This window comes from Panthera uncia, chromosome B4, assembly GCF_023721935.1.
Source record: "Panthera uncia isolate 11264 chromosome B4, Puncia_PCG_1.0, whole genome shotgun sequence".
Classification (NCBI taxonomy): Eukaryota; Metazoa; Chordata; class Mammalia; order Carnivora; family Felidae; genus Panthera; species Panthera uncia.
The window spans coordinates 46,664,321-46,680,082 of NC_064809.1; the positions used below are offsets into that span (position 1 = coordinate 46,664,321).

Below are 15,762 nucleotides of genomic sequence, written 5' to 3' on the forward strand. Positions count from 1 at the left end.
CCAGGAGTGCCAAGTTGGTTTCATATCTGAGAGTCAATCAATGGAACTTAACACATTAATAAAGGAGAAAAATCATATGATCATTTTATTGGAAGCTGAGAATGTCACAAAAATGCATTAAACAAAAACATTCAACAAAATAGGAAGAGGGGAAATCCTTTTTAAACTTATAAAGACTATCTCCAAAAACCTACAGCCAACATCACACTTTATGATAAAAGACTGACTACGTCTCCCGTAAGATCAGGAACTAGACAAGGATTTCTATGCCACTTCTAGTCTACGTTGTCCTGGAGGTCTTATCAGTGCACTCACGCAAGAACACAAAGACACCCAAGGGAAGTTATGCAGAGATGGCATGATTATGTATACAGAAAAATCCCAAGAAATCTACAAAAAAAGTTGTTAGAACTGACAAGTGAATTTAGAGAAGTCTTAGGATACACAGGAAATATATAAAAATATTATGTTTCTATATTGGGGAGGTTTTAAAATGTCCACAAATTCTTGGACACTCTTCCCTTTAAAAGATCGATTCTGATGTCCTTTCCTTGTGTGTGGGCTGATCATACTAATGTGCCTCTAAAGAATAGAACGTGGTGGAAGTAACAATAGATGACTTCTGAGACTAGGTCATAATAGGCATTGCTGCTTCTGTCTTGTTCTTTTGGATCACTTGGTCTGAGGCAAGCCAGGCATCTCGTCATGAGATTACTGGAGCAGTCTTGTGGAGACGCCTAAGTAGAGGGGAACCAATGTCACCTTGTCAACCATGTAAGTGAGTTACCTTGGAAGTGTATCCTCTAGCTTCAGTTAAGCTATCATGGATTTCAGCCCCTCACTCTTTGAGTCTTCGGCAGAAGCCCCAGGTATAGAGAAGTAGAGACAAGCCATCCTCACTTGTGCCCTAATCTAAAGTCCTGCTCCACAGAAACCATGAGACCTGCTGCAAAGGCCTATTTGTGTCGCAGAGCAAGATTCTCAAAAGCCTTTGTGAGGGCCGGGCCCGGCCTTCCTCAGAGAACTGCAGAACACGAACACGAGGGACAGAACCTGCAGGGGGTGAGGTGACTGCCCAGGGGGCCAACACTGGAGCCACACACAGTAAATTCACTTGTTGCTTCCTCTTTTGCCCTCAGGAGCCAGGGCCGTGCCAGTGAGAACAAGGCGAAAGCAGAGGTCTACATACATGCATAAGCTTGAGGGTAAGAGCAGCCTTCGATAGCCTAGAGCCCTGAACACATGCTGTGTCTAACATGAGGGCCACCTCAAATCATCATGTCGCTAATATTCTGTCAGCTTGGTCATGCAGCAAATATACCATGAGGGCCAACAGGAAGGATCTCCTCACCAGGACTACCTCATAGGCCTGAGTCCCAGAGCTCCTCATGTTGATGAGCACCATCTTGTCGCACCCACATATAGGTAGAGGGAGAGGGGAGGAGCTCTCATAAAAAGGACATCCAAGGACCAGGACCCACATGGGTTCCTGTCTAAGCTTAGCCCCACCTGGATGGCTCTGCTCATCTGGCTAGTACTGGGCACTAGAAGGATATTTTGAAAATTTCTGGAAAACACAAGGGACACAGGCCAGTGCCGGGATATCCCAGTACTGCCAACTTGGCTGTTCTTGGGGCACTGGAGAGGGACTTAGAAAAGTTTGAGGAAGGCACTTCAAAGCTGGGACATCACTCACCTGGGCCTAAGGGTACTACTGAGGTTTATCGGTACCTAGCATACTTGTGGGGTACTTTTGGCTTTCTCAGGAAATTTTGTTAGTATCTTCAGCTGAAATAATTTCCCCAAAGGTGAAGGAAATTCCTACTCAGTTTTTAAAAAACAGTCTGAAAAAGTATGAAAGTATCAAGCGACCAAGTCACCTAATCCTTTCTAGAATAACACGGGGGTTATTATTTAATTTGTTTCCTTGACATAACGACCTCCAGTTTTACAGAGTCACCTGGAGCTCTTGTGAACACAGAGCATGGGACTGACTTAGATTAAGATTGTTTTAGATTAAGGCTGAGGGTGCTGGATTACTACTGTTCCTTCTATTCTTCTCGGCTGGAGTACAGCTCTGGGAGTGCCCTTCTGACAATTCTCAGTAGGTCAATGCCCCTCAAAGATTCTGGCTAGGACAGTGGGAGCACACAGAAATCCACGAATTGCTATAGTAATTCAGCAGTCATTTTTGATACTGTTTTCTTCTTGAAGATGGATATCAGTCTTCCATGCACCTATTTACTGACCATCTAAAAAACATTACGTGGCTTGAGTCACCTGGATTATTGCCTCGGACTTCGAAATGTCCTGTCGGCAGACTCTCTCATCCTCTCTCGTGGACCAGGTAATTCTGAAATGCAAGTCTATGAACGTCACTTCTACCCCTCATCACTTTAATGGTCTTGAATTGTCCCCCATTCCCTCTTTCTGGCCTTCTCCACTTTTTTTTCTTGCCTACAGGCCTTTATACATGCTGTCTGTTCCACATGGAACGTCATCCCCCCATTGTCCCCATTTGCTGGCTAACTTACATTTGTCTTTGTGCCTCAACTTCCATTTTACTTTCTCTTGGAAGCTATCTCAACCTCTCCAAACTAGTCCTCCCTAGTATTACACAAACCACACTTTAATCGGTTTTTAAAAATGTGTCTCGGGGCGCCTGGGTGGCGCAGTCGGTTAAGCGTCCGACTTCAGCCAGGTCACGATCTCGCGGTCCGTGAGTTCGAGCCCCGCGTCGGGCTCCGGGCTGATGGCTCGGAGCCTGGAGCCTGTTTCCGATTCTGTGTCTCCCTCTCTCTCTGCCCCTCCCCCGTTCATGCTCTGTCTCTCTCTCTGTCCCAAAAATAAATAAATAAATAAATAAAAAACAAAAACAAACAAACAAACAAAAAAAAAACGTTGAAAAAAAATGTGTCTCTTTCACCAGAATGCAAATTTTGTTAGAATAGGATCTGTATCTGTCCTGTTTCTCATCATACATACTTTGCCTAACACGGCAATTTCATAGAAAATTGTAGATGAATAAGGAAATTACATAATGTTTACAACTTGATGAAGTAAGCCTTTATATTAGTCTCATCCTACAGATAAAAAAAGCTGAGGCTCACCAAAGTGAAATAGTTGGATTTTGTACATTGTGGAAGTTTAGCAGTTGTCTGAGGTCTACCATTTTCCTTTTTGGAAACCTCAAAACAAAAAAAATGTCTTTGTGTCTTGAAGCGTTAGTGTTTGTCATGCCAATAATGGTGCATGGTGGTCACTTCTACAGAATTGGGCAATGGTGTCATGATATAGTGTAAAAGTATGGATAGGTGCATTTGAATTCTTCAGAGTTATTTGTATCTTTAGTATCATGGTATCTGTACCATCCCAGTTACAGTCATGTTTAACATGTGCCTCAGCCAAGTCACAAATATTTCATGACTTGCTATTTCTGTTCTGTCTCAGTAATTCTTAATATCCTTGCTCATATCACGAAAGCCTCCATGACCTAACTGACACCACACTCCTAATCCACTCAATCTCCTCCACCAAAAACAACAATAAACAAAACAAGCCACCGAGCTTTGTCCTGGCATGAAGTTCATGGCAAAGTTTAGCTCCATATGTATTGGATGAATCCAATGCAGCTGATCCATCAGTTGAACAATTCTTTGTAATAGAAATAAGATCCTACACGTTTTTCATGTTTTCTGTTGAGAACAAAACTGTCCAGTTAAAGAATATATGAATCACTTTGCTATACCAGCTCCTGTAAAAAACACGTTGGGGTCAAAAAAAAAAAAAAGTATTGTTTTCTCTCAGTTTAAATGCTCTAAAAAATCTCTATTATCTATGTATCTATCTATTCTGGAAAGATACGTACATATATGCAAATGTCAACAGAGTTATACATTTTATAGGAAATTCCTCCATTTCCTTCCCCATCACTACCTTTGGAATCCAGGATTGTTAAGACTACAGAGAAACACTATTCTGTAGACATTTTGAAGCAGTGCAGGTAACATCTGAACATTGCATTTTATTGCAAGTAAGAAGAAGAATATGAATATTTGACTAGCCTCAGTCTCTTGCTGTCCTTAAATTTCAGTCTAAAGGAACACAAAGAATCAAAACACGGTCTGTCTCCAAGAGAGGAGTCCCCAGTCCCCCTCAATACTAAAAATATTAAGCAAGCAATGACAAAGAAGAAACCGAAGTGTCTTCAAAGGAAGGATGAGGTGATAAGGACAGAAAAATATTGTTATGCCACTGATCAGAATTCCTAATAGGAAGGTATTAATGCCAAGAACAATAATACCAGAAAGGGCAATAATACTCTGACAAAGGTAGATAGATAACAACCGTTGGTTGGTATAACCACTTTGTAAATTACAAGTGTGTAATTAAAGGTCAAAAGCGTCCACCTTGTATCCATGCTGGACTCTTATATGTCTGGTGAGAATTTTCCTCTTGCCTTTACCCATGATGTTCCCTGACGAGGTTGCAAACCTGCATCTGAGGGCGTAATTCCCGCTAGCAGACATGCTTTGTTGGGTTCACACAGTGGGTTTTATTCATTATATCCATATTTCTGTTTTCAGAAGTTGGAGGATCTGGCAACACTGACTTCCATATTGCTGGGTGACAACAGTCAGTGGGAGCTCCGCAGGTGGCCCTCTTCCAAGGGGTCTTGTGTTTGCTACAATTGTTTTCACTTTCATTTTCTTATACCACGCCCCCCCCCCCTTCATTCATTTTACCTCATCCTCCTGGCCCCTTTAAGAAAGGAGCTTGTAACTCCCACTCCACAGAGGCTGTCCCTCCCGCCCATGTCCACCTGTTCAAGTTCAAGTCATCACTGATGGTTCATCGCAAGTGTCATCCTCTCTTTCCTTCCCCAGCAACCCAATGTGAGCTGACCGTCTTTTGATTACTCACAACATTCCTTGCATATTTTTTGTAGCCCACACAGTACCCAATAATATTATTATCTGTGTTGTACTTATCTTGCTAGTGTAAGGATTTGGAAGCTTACACATTCATCCATCCATTCAACAAAAATTGATTAAGTACAAGGTGCCAAACACTAGCTTAAGTTCTGAGGATGTTGTGACGAATAAGAGAAAGAAACCCTCAAGGAGATGCTGAGAGCAGGATATCTTTTGCCTATCTTGGCTTCCACTGCAGAGCCTCTGAAAGTGCCTTGTACCTCAGTTGGCATTTGTTCAACTCAATTTTTGGCACCTATTAACTGATCACACGATTCTATTAAATAAAAGCATTAGAGCTATATTTCTTCAAAAAGCATTCAGAAAATCAATCGTCATTAATGTATACCAACCCCTAAAGATTTCTTCCCCCATTCCGGTTACTCCAAATCACCAAGGTTTTATCCTGAAATAGTACTCCGAGTACTCAGATGTCCCTCGAAATTTATTTACCTGGGTAACTGCTGAAAGAGAGGCGACTACTGCTCGTGTCTTTATCATTGATGTTGAAGTCCCAGTGTTTATATATCCTGAGCATGGCTGCATACGTGTACCAGCTTGAGTGAGCAAAAAAGATGTTCTCAAATCCAGGAAGAACCTACAGCCAGAATCATAGTGAGTGATGCAGAGGTATACAGATAACTGATTACAAGTGTAGGAAGCATAGAGCAATTGTGTCAATTTCGCTATTCACCGCCATATTTATTATCGGGAAATATGGCCAAGAGCACAAAATTAACCTTTAATGTGCGCAAAAACAGACAGACTCTATCCTTCAAGCATCCAGAAGGGAAGACTGTGGGAGGGGGAGGGGCAGGTTCACACAGCACGGGAGGAATGGTGGAAGAAACAGAGCTAACATCATGTACTTCCAACACCCTCCATCAGTTTCTTCCTGTTCTTAACTTCTAGACAGAGGAGCCATAAGCTGATAATAGGGCTGTAGCCAGGGGTGATGAGATGTTGCCACACTTGGGCTGCCATACAGAAAAAGTCTGTGTGTTCCAGAACAAGGAAAGAGAGAGGCGGCTTTGTGTCTCACCTTAATAAGGGCAGAGCAATGTCCCATGTCCCATCTCTTAAAAACCTTCAAACTGGAATTTGTTGTGGGAGAAACTGAGGGAATCAGATCCAACAGATCTCCAATGGCATTCAGGAACTGAATCTGGAACAGGGTCATAGGCTGGGGAGAGACAAAGAATACTCTTACCAGTGATTTGTGGCAGTAGGATGCCATTTTCTAGTTTTCCCATTGTCAGGGATACCCTCGGTTATTCCTTTGCCAATGGTCCCTAATGTAACAAATGCATTCGATTTTCTTGTAGCTTATAAAATAGCTATTATCTTAGGGTTTATAAGAGATGCTTTAGCATCTGTTTGGGTTGATACCCAAAACACTAGTGATATTTAGGGCCAAATAATTCTTTTGGGGGGGGGGTGTGCATGGTAAACTATTTAGCAGCATCCCTGGCCTCTCCCCATTAGATAGCAGTTAGCACCTTCCCAGTCTTGATCACCAAAAGTGTCTCCAGGCATTGCCAACTCTGCCCTGGAGGGACATTGCTCACAGTTGAGAATCACTGCTTTACAGCAAAATATTCAACTAAGACACTTTTTAATTTTTTTTTTTATTTATTATTTTTAAAAATTTTTTCTTAACGTTTATTCATTTTTGAGGGGGCAGAGACAGAGCATGAACAGGGGAGGGGCAGAGCGAGAGACGGAATCTGAAGCAGATTCCAGGCTCTGAGCTGTCAGCGCAGGGCCCTGTGCAGGGGTGCAACTCATGAACCTCGAGATCATGAGCCAAAGTCAGATGCTTAACCAACTGAGCCACCCAAGCGCCCCATGACGCTTTTTGATTTTGTGTGTTTAATGTAGAACTAACTGACTTGACATTTACCCCAAAGCAATGGTCAGACCTGAACGTGAACTTAGTGCTAGAGAGCCCTGCTCCACCAAGAGTTAATCCACCAGAGTAGCCAGGGGCCGAGCATCTTACAGAAAAATTGGTTTTTAGGCGGACTTGGTGACAAGACAAACACAAATGACATTTTAACAAAAAAACAAAAGCGAAAACCAGAAACTGATTATTTGTTTATACACATATTCTCTCTCTCTTTTTTTTTTTTTTTGTTCTTTGACTATATAACACTTGCATTATTAAAGATTTAAAAAATTATAATGAGATTTATAGTGGAATTTTGTTGTGTTGATTTCTGTGTATATCTCTAGACTTTTTACAGTGTCTTATAGATACATTAAAAATTTTTTTTTTGTAATGTTTATTTATTTTTGAAGGAGAGAGAGAGCGTGAGCAGGGGAGGGGCAGAGAGAGAAGGAGACACAGAATCTGAAGCAGGCTCCAGGGCCCGAACTGTCAGCACAGAGTCCGATGCGGGGCTTGAACTCACGAGCTGGGAGATCATGACCTGAGCCGAAGTTGGACGGTTAATCAACTGAGCCACCCAGGTGCCTCTACAGTGTCTTATAAATACATTTTTAAACACATGGTAGTGTATTACATGCTTCAGTCTTCACTTTGATTTTTCTGTCTTCATATTTTTCACTTGTTTGGGGGAATTTTCCATAATTAGATGTAAAAATCTTCCTCATTCTCTTGAACAGGACTTTAGTGAACGGATACATTATATGTTAACCAGTATTATACTGATGGGCTTTCCTGTGGTTTCTAGTCTTTTGCTATTATAAACAGTGTTACAAAAATCAATCTTGGACACATCATTTCATATGTGTGTGAGTCTTTGTGTAGGATAGATACCTAGAGGCAGTTTTGATTTTAATAAATATTGCCAAGTTGTCTACAGACACTCTTACAACAGACACTCTTACAGCCTCAACGACATATTAAACATTGAGTTTTTTTTTTTCAATTTGATAGGTGAAAAACAGTACCTCATTCTTTTTTTTTTTTTTTAAAGCCTATTTATTTACTTTGAGGAGTGGGGTAAGGGCAGAGAGAGAGAGGGAGAGAAAATCCCAAGCAGGCTCTGAGCCGTCAACACAGAGCCCGATGCACGGTTTGAACCCACGAAATGCGAGATCCTGACCTGAGCCTAAATCCAGGGTTGGATGCTCAACTGACTGAGCCACCCAGATGCCCCTTAGCAATTCTTTTGTTACGAGTGAGTGAGGCAGAGCATGTTAAAAAAACGTTTGAATTTTGTTTGTGTGTGTGAACTGTTCATATGCCTTATTTATTTTTCTTATTCTTTTTCTTATCAACTTTTAGGAGTTCTTTAAATATTAGGGAGATTTGTTCATTGTTTGATATGAATTGCAAATATTATTTTCCAGTTTTTAATTTGCCTTTAATTTTTTGCCTTTATTTTTAAGAATGATATCATACTTATGAAAGGATAAAGATCATATGCACAATTTAAGAAGAAATAATGAAAAAGACCACTAATGAACCCATCTCACAGTTTGGGCAATAGAACATTAGCTGTGCCTCAGAAACCTCCAATCTCATCTCTCTCCTTCCTTATTTATCAGTAGTAAGCACTCTGGCTCATTACCCTCTTTTCTGTTACTTTATCATCTATGTACACATCCATAGACAGGTTATTTTTAAATTTGCTTGCTTTTGAGTTTGTACAAATAGAATCATATTGTGTGCATTCTTCTGCTCGACATTATTTTTTTTTGACATGTATCAATGTTGGTAGTGTGGAAACAGTTCATTCATTTTCATTCATATAAGGGTATATAGTATCGTGATATACTTATGAACATTTGGGGTATTTCCAGTTTGTAGCAAAATAATGGTACTGTGAACTTTTATGTACGTGGACCCCCCCCCCATGGGCAAGAATGTCGTTAATCTCTGGATTTGCCAGGTTGTAGAATATGTATCATCTTTAAATGTCTTGAGTAACATCCAATTCTTTTCCAAAGCAGTTGGGACAATTTACTCAATCCAGTAGTGGTTAAGATTCCCCACTTCTGGTGTGTAATAGGATGTCATTGAGGTTTTAATATATATTTCTTTGAAATTAAGCATTTCTCCACATGCTTATGGGTCATTTTGGTTTCCTTTTCTGTGAAATTCCTGCTGATAATTTTGCCCACTGCCCATTTTTCAATTGGGTATTTTCTTTTTATTCTTTGTGTATTTCAGATACAAATCCTTTGCTGGTTAAATGTATTTCAAATGTTTTCCCTTGGTTTGTAGCTTATCTTTTCCCTTTCTATATAGTGTGTTCTGATGAAAAGAAGTTTATTTTAATTAGCTGAATTTATATTTTTCTTCACAGCTAGTGCTTTTTTGCTTTGTTTGAGATGCTGTTGTTTGCCCTAAGTCATAGTCTCCTAGGGGATGATGCTCAGTGCTACAGGGTCAATGCTATTCTCACTATTTCTAAGCCTTTTCAAGGGGCAAAGCAAGAAACTATGCGTTTTTTTTTTTAAGGAAGCTAAAAGTAATGATTTCCTACCTGTACAACTTTAAAAACTACAAGGTCTTGACTTCACTGATTTTTCTTATGTTGAAAATCTTGATAGTCAACATAGTTATTTGTTTTATAAATATATTTGCTTTATAGTTAGTTACTATATCTAGCTGTATCAAATTTCAAAATGACAACATCAATATTATTGCTAAAGTGACATTACTGGATACAGTTTAAGGTTTATTTTGGTTTTGGTGGTTCTTCTTGTCCTTAGGATCTATCCCATTAAGGATGTACCCTAGTAACTGTGTTCAGGTCACTGGAAATAACTGCTTTCTGCATGGTTACGCTATCAACTTGACATATAGTTAGACATATTCATGCCCATTCATTTTAAGATTTTAGGGACTGTTTTTCTTCTATGTTATTAAATTTTGTTTTATAGTTATGAACAGCATTCACATGGTTCTAAAGTCAAATGTTTAAAGATACATTCAGAGAAATGTACCTTTCATTCCTGTCCCTTTCACTTTCTTTTCTTCTTTTTTTTATAGGTAATTTTTTTTTTTTTTAGTTTTGGGTTTATTGTTTCATTGTTGTTTGTTCTTGGAAAATTAAGCAAATCTATCCATCTCTCTATCATCATCTATCTTATTTCTGTATCTTATGTAAAAAGTAGCAAATAATTTACACTGGTCTTCACCTTACTTTTTTATTTATTTAATATTTTTATTATTTTTTAATGTTTATTTATTTTTGAGAAAGAGAGAGAGAGACAGTATGTGAGCAGGGAAGGGGCAGAGAGAGAAGGAGACACAGAATCCAAAGCAGGCTCCAGGCTGTGAGTTATCAGCACAGAGCCCGACGTGGGGGTCAAACCCATGAATCGCAAGATGATGACCTGAGCCGAAGTCAGATGCTTAACCAACTGAGCCACCCAGGCACCCCACTTTTTTATACTTCATAACAGAATAACAGATCCCGAACATCACCCTGTAGCAGTATTTGGAGATCTCCCTCATTCCTGTTTACAGCTATGTCATTTACACAGCCAGTCTTCTATGTATTTGGCTGTCTTTGGTCTTTTGCTCTTACAAATTATCTGCAATGACAAGGCTGGCCCATATGCCATACTGAACTTTTGTGATAATCCTAGAAGTGGCATTGCTGGATCAAAGGGTAAATGAGCATATGATTTGGGTACTGAGTGCCTACTTTTCTCTCCATAGAGAATATACCATTTTGTATTCCTACCAATATTTTGAGAATTCCTACCAGTATTTTTTACCTTTAGCCTTGCCAACAGAGTATACATTCACATTTTAGAACTTTTGCCAAATTGATAAGTGAGAAAGTATGTCTCAGTTATGGTTTTAATTTGCATTTCTAAAGTCATGAGTAAGGCTTGGTTTATATGATTAACAATTTTTTGCATCACGTTTCTGTGAACTATATTTTGTATATTTTTTCCAGTGTGTATACATATGCCCAGTTGAGTGTGTGCATGTGTGTGTGTGTGTGTCTGTGTGTGTATTACCCCCAGGAAACAAAATCTTCATAGTTTTTGGGAATATATTAAGTGTACCTTTGAATCTTCGATTATTCAATAAAGCTTTTCAAGATATTATTATGTGTGCGTGTGCGTGTGTGTGTGTGTGTGTGTGTGTGTGTTGTAGAGGGTGGGAAGCATAGAATTTGTACATTTAGACATTTTGCCTTAAAAATTATATCAACGAAAGTAGCAGCTGTATTAGGTTAAACAGCCAGAACATTCATTCAGTATATTCTTTACCCTACTCCAGAGCACAGGATTATGAAAGAAATTAAGAGATAAAAAGATTGTGTGTTAAGCTTGAATTTTATGGCAGACACTGAGTCAGGTGCTAGCAATATAACAAGATAGTGCCTGTGTACAAGAAATTAATGTGCTAGTCCTAATTTGATCTGCTTCTAAGTTAGATTATTTTATTTATTTATTTATTTATTTATTTATTTATTTTTAATATATGAAATTTATTGTCAAATTGGTTTCCATACAACACCCAGTGCAAGATTGTTATTTAAAAAAAAATTTTTTTTTAACGTTTATTTATTTTTGCGACAGAGAGAGACAGAGCATGAATGGGGGAGGGTCAGAGGGAGACACAGAATCTGAAACAGGCTCCAGGCTCTGAGCTGTCAGCACAGAGCCCGATGCGGGGCTCGAACTCACAGACAGTGAGATTGTGACCTGAGCCGAAGTCGGACGCTTAACCGACTGAGCCACCCAGGCACCCCTCAAGATTGTTATTTTAAAGATAATTCTCAATATTCTTGCCATACCGTATAAATTCTGAGTAGCTTTTTAAAAATCTTACCTTTGTCTTTTCTAACGTAGCCCTCTTCATGGCTCCTACATACAATCCATCCATCTGTGTCACAACATAGCCTGTATGTCTCCAAAATGGGTCATCCTTGTAATATTTGATGTTTTTCCGGGTCCACTGATCTTGCTTCCTGCAAGAGAAATTAGATTTGCACTAGGGATCTTCATGGTTGCTCATCCAAAGCTAAATTCAACCCAGGCATTTACAGATTATATATTCAGATAGTTATGCTAGTGTAATTTAAATTCTGGACCTTACAACATTCCAATCACTTATTGATTTGACATAACTTTGTATACCGAAAGCTTTTCTGATTTGTTCAGGCTATCTCTACATCAATCTTAAATACTTTTTTTTCTAACGTTTATTCATTTTTGAAAGAGAGAGAGAAATGATCAGGGGAAGGGCACAGAGAGAGGGAGACACAGAATCTGAAGCAGGCTCCAGGCTCTGAGCTGTCAGCATAGAGCCCAACGTGGGGCTCAAACCCACCAACTTCAAGATCATGACCTGAGCCAAAGTCGGATGCTTAACTGACCGAGCCACCCAGCGCCTCTCTATATCAATCTTAGAATACAAGGTCATTGCTTCATGGGATCTAGTCCAATAATTTTTAATGATGCTCTGCAGGACATTAGATTTGATGAAGGGGTTGCTTAGTGTATGATTTGGAGGGTCAAACCAGAGTCCTTTTGTCCCCAAGTTAATCACAGCCACAAACATAAAACAAATCCCACGTATAAAACAAATAGAAAAGAAATCTGAATATTGAGAATTGTTAGCTTCAGAAAGCTTTATCAAAACTTTATCAAAATGGAAATGTTTTCAGAGTTATGTTGTGAATTAGGACTAGATAACAGCTGGTACCTCCGCTAGGATTAGTCACCAGGCCCATGAAACCGAAGCACCTTAGGGAGGAGGATCGGTGATCCCTAAAGGAGTGGGGCTCTTAGGTGGAGGCAGTCCAGGCATTTAACTTTGCCTTCCTTACTCTCATGGTGGCTTCCTCCAGTTGTGCTGGCAGCTGATAATGATATTCAACGTGACCTTTGAATGAGCCCAAGTTAGAGGACATGCTGTGTGGGCATGCTGCAGAGGACAACCAGTTTTCATGTCATCACCAAAAAGTGCTATACCTTACTACAAGACCAGCTCTGGAGTCCTGTCTAAGAGCCAGAAAAGGACACTGGTGAAGGAAAAACTGCTGTTTGCAATGACAGATTCAGGCCCTGTAGTGTGAAGAACAAGAGGAAAGCTATTATACATACTCTATAAAATCTTGCACTTTATCCACGATGGAAGGTTTCTTAATCAGCTGTGGGTAGAGGTTAACGAAGTGGTCATACATGTGTCTGAAACAACAGAAAAAAAAATGGTTGCATTTCTATTTTTCTCCTTAGAGTAGTCCATCACAGTAAATTACACAAATTTTTGACTAACTAGAAGGTCCCTTATTGCAAACCTTCCCCATCTTTTTAAAAATCAAGCACACAATTTAAAATTAAGAAATATATAGAAAAGCATATATAATAAAATGAACACACAATTTAAAATTGAGAAATATACAGAAAAGCATATACAATAAAATCAACACCCAAGTATCTCTACCCAATTTTATTAAAATCATTGTATTTTGCCATGTTTGGCATATAGTTTTAAACAGAAATAGACATTAGATAGAGTTGAAACCCCTGTATACAGTTCTCTGACACTAATTCCACACGTTTCTTCACAGAGGTAACTCCAATCTTGAATTGGTGATTTATTTCTATCATGAATGTTTCTGTACCATCACTAACTATAGATTTAACAACAAATAGTATACAGTGGTACTTATAGTTAATTTCATACTATACTGTAACAATTCTGTCAACACATTTCTTACAGGTTTTATTTGAGAGAGAGAGAATGAGTGGGGAAGGGGCAGAGAGAGGGAGACACAGAATCTGAAGCAGGCTCCAGGCTCCGAGCTGTCAGCACAGAGCCTGATGCAGGGCTCAAACCCACAAACTGCGAGATCATGACCTGAGCCAAAGTCAGACTCTTAACTGACTAAGCCACCCAGGTGCCCGTCAACACATTTTGGAAGAAATGCATTATCTTCTGCAGTTTAAATTTATTATTTTCATCTGCTGATAGCATTCACGGTCTGACTATATAAGAGTTCATGTATGCAACCAGTTTTCAACTTTTCGCTATCATAATGCAACTTCAAACACTGTTGTAATGTCTTTCCTTACATATTTGCATGTTCTTCTAGAATATATATAGCACATATGAAAGTAGGATTGCCGGGGTGAATATTCTCGATATTTATAGTTACTATATATTGCCAAGTTGTTCTCCATGGTGACTGTACCCATTTATATTCCCATTAGCTACAGATTAGACTTTGCCTTGCTCTGCAGTCTCACCCACACTTGGTGTGGTCAGACTTCTAAATTTTCAGCAATTTAGATAGGGTTTACACGGCTTCTCATTGTTTTAATTTTCATCCCCCTCGCCTCCACAAATATTGGCTCTTTGGGATTCTTTATGTTAAAACTTAATTTAAAAAATAAAAATAAATAAAACTTTAAAAACTTAAATGTGTCTCATATGCTGTAAACATTTTTAATTGATATAATTAACATACAGCATTGTGTAAGTTTAAGGTGTACAATGTGCTCATTTGATCCATTTGCTTATTGCAATATGATTACCACTGTAGCATTAGTTAACGCTTCTTTCACATCACAAAATTCCTTCTTCTTTTGTGGTGAGAACAATTAAGTTTGTCTTGTAACAACTTTGACATTTATGATACAGTATTGTTGACTATAATCACTATGTTGTGCAGTAGATCTCCAGGACTTATTTATCTACTAGTTACAAGTTTGCACCCTTAAACAACATCTCCCCAGTTAATTGGTGAAAATAATCCCCTTACATTCACTGTGATTGAATATGCGTGGATGTATTTCTACAATCTTTTCTGTTTTCCATTCGCCATTTCTTTCTTTGACCTCCTTTTTACATTTTCCTTGTTTATATACCATTTTTACTATCCTTCTTTTTACTTCTGCTAATTTAAAAGCCGTGAAATGTATTTCTCTTCTTTTATGATCACTCAAATTTTTAGAAACATTCATCACTATGAATTTTCTTATGAAGCCTAAATGAATTTTCTATTTTTCTCCTCCTCCGAACATGATTCATATGTTAACAAGTTTTAGCTGCCCATTGACACCCCATCATGTTTATGTTCAAAGATTTAGTTTTACCCTTTTAATAAAAAATTTTCTATGAAAGTTTTTTAACTTTTACAATGAAATTTTATTAACATCGTTTTTCTTATATTAACTATTGCTCCTTATATCCCAAACTTTCCCTCCCACTATTCTTGTTAACATGTATCTTATTTAGTTTCATAGAAGTTTGTGGATGATCAAACATTTTAATTTATAGATTTGAAAATATCCTAATTTTGCCCTTGCTCTTGGGTGATTTAAATGGTTTTAAAATTTAAGCTATTTTCCTGTAGTACTTTTAAGATATTATTTTCATATCACCTTTCATTTTATTGTTGCTGATGAGAAATATGCTGTCAGTTTAGCTGAGACTCCTTTGTAGTCAATGTGTTTTCTTTCTAATAGCTTGTAAGATTATTTAGCCCCAATTTTCTGTAGTTTCACCCACTACATTGTAGTGTTTTCCAACTAAGGACTTAGGTCTTTTTAAATTTTGATAAATTCTCCACTATTACCGTGTCAATTATTGCTTATCTGTGATTTCTTCCAGTCTCTTTTTCTGGGACTCCTAACAGACTTATGTTGGAGTTTCTTAATCAAACTGTTCTAACAACAGCTCTCTCAGCGTTTTTACCCTTTATCTTACCCTTGGGAAATGTTTTATGTAAACTCCTCAATACTAATTTCTGATTTCAGATTTTATTTCTCTGATTGTGAATTTGGGGACTTTTTTCCCTATGGAATATTGCAGATGTATCTGTAATTGAACCAGCACGTGAAT

General features: G+C 38.5%; 1 protein-coding gene and 1 long non-coding RNA gene across 2 annotated transcripts in view; one reads left to right on the top strand and one right to left on the bottom strand.

Annotated features, from left to right (window-relative positions):
- The window catches only part of PLBD1 (phospholipase B domain containing 1), a 53,102-nt gene that overhangs the window by 16,396 nt on the left and 20,944 nt on the right, over positions 1–15,762 (bottom strand). Inside the window, exons 3-6 of the mRNA XM_049625106.1 lie at positions 13,020–13,103; positions 11,743–11,881; positions 6,016–6,156; positions 5,427–5,571 (exon numbers count right to left, since the gene is read on the bottom strand). Coding sequence (XP_049481063.1) covers positions 5,427–5,571; positions 6,016–6,156; positions 11,743–11,881; positions 13,020–13,103 — 509 coding nt within the window. The remainder of the gene's footprint in view (positions 1–5,426; positions 5,572–6,015; positions 6,157–11,742; positions 11,882–13,019; positions 13,104–15,762) is intronic.
- Positions 682–7,891, top strand: LOC125918865 (uncharacterized). Its single transcript, XR_007456600.1, has 5 exons — positions 682–774; positions 932–1,062; positions 1,140–1,205; positions 2,215–2,347; positions 7,275–7,891. It is a non-coding gene; the product is annotated as an uncharacterized LOC125918865 (long non-coding RNA).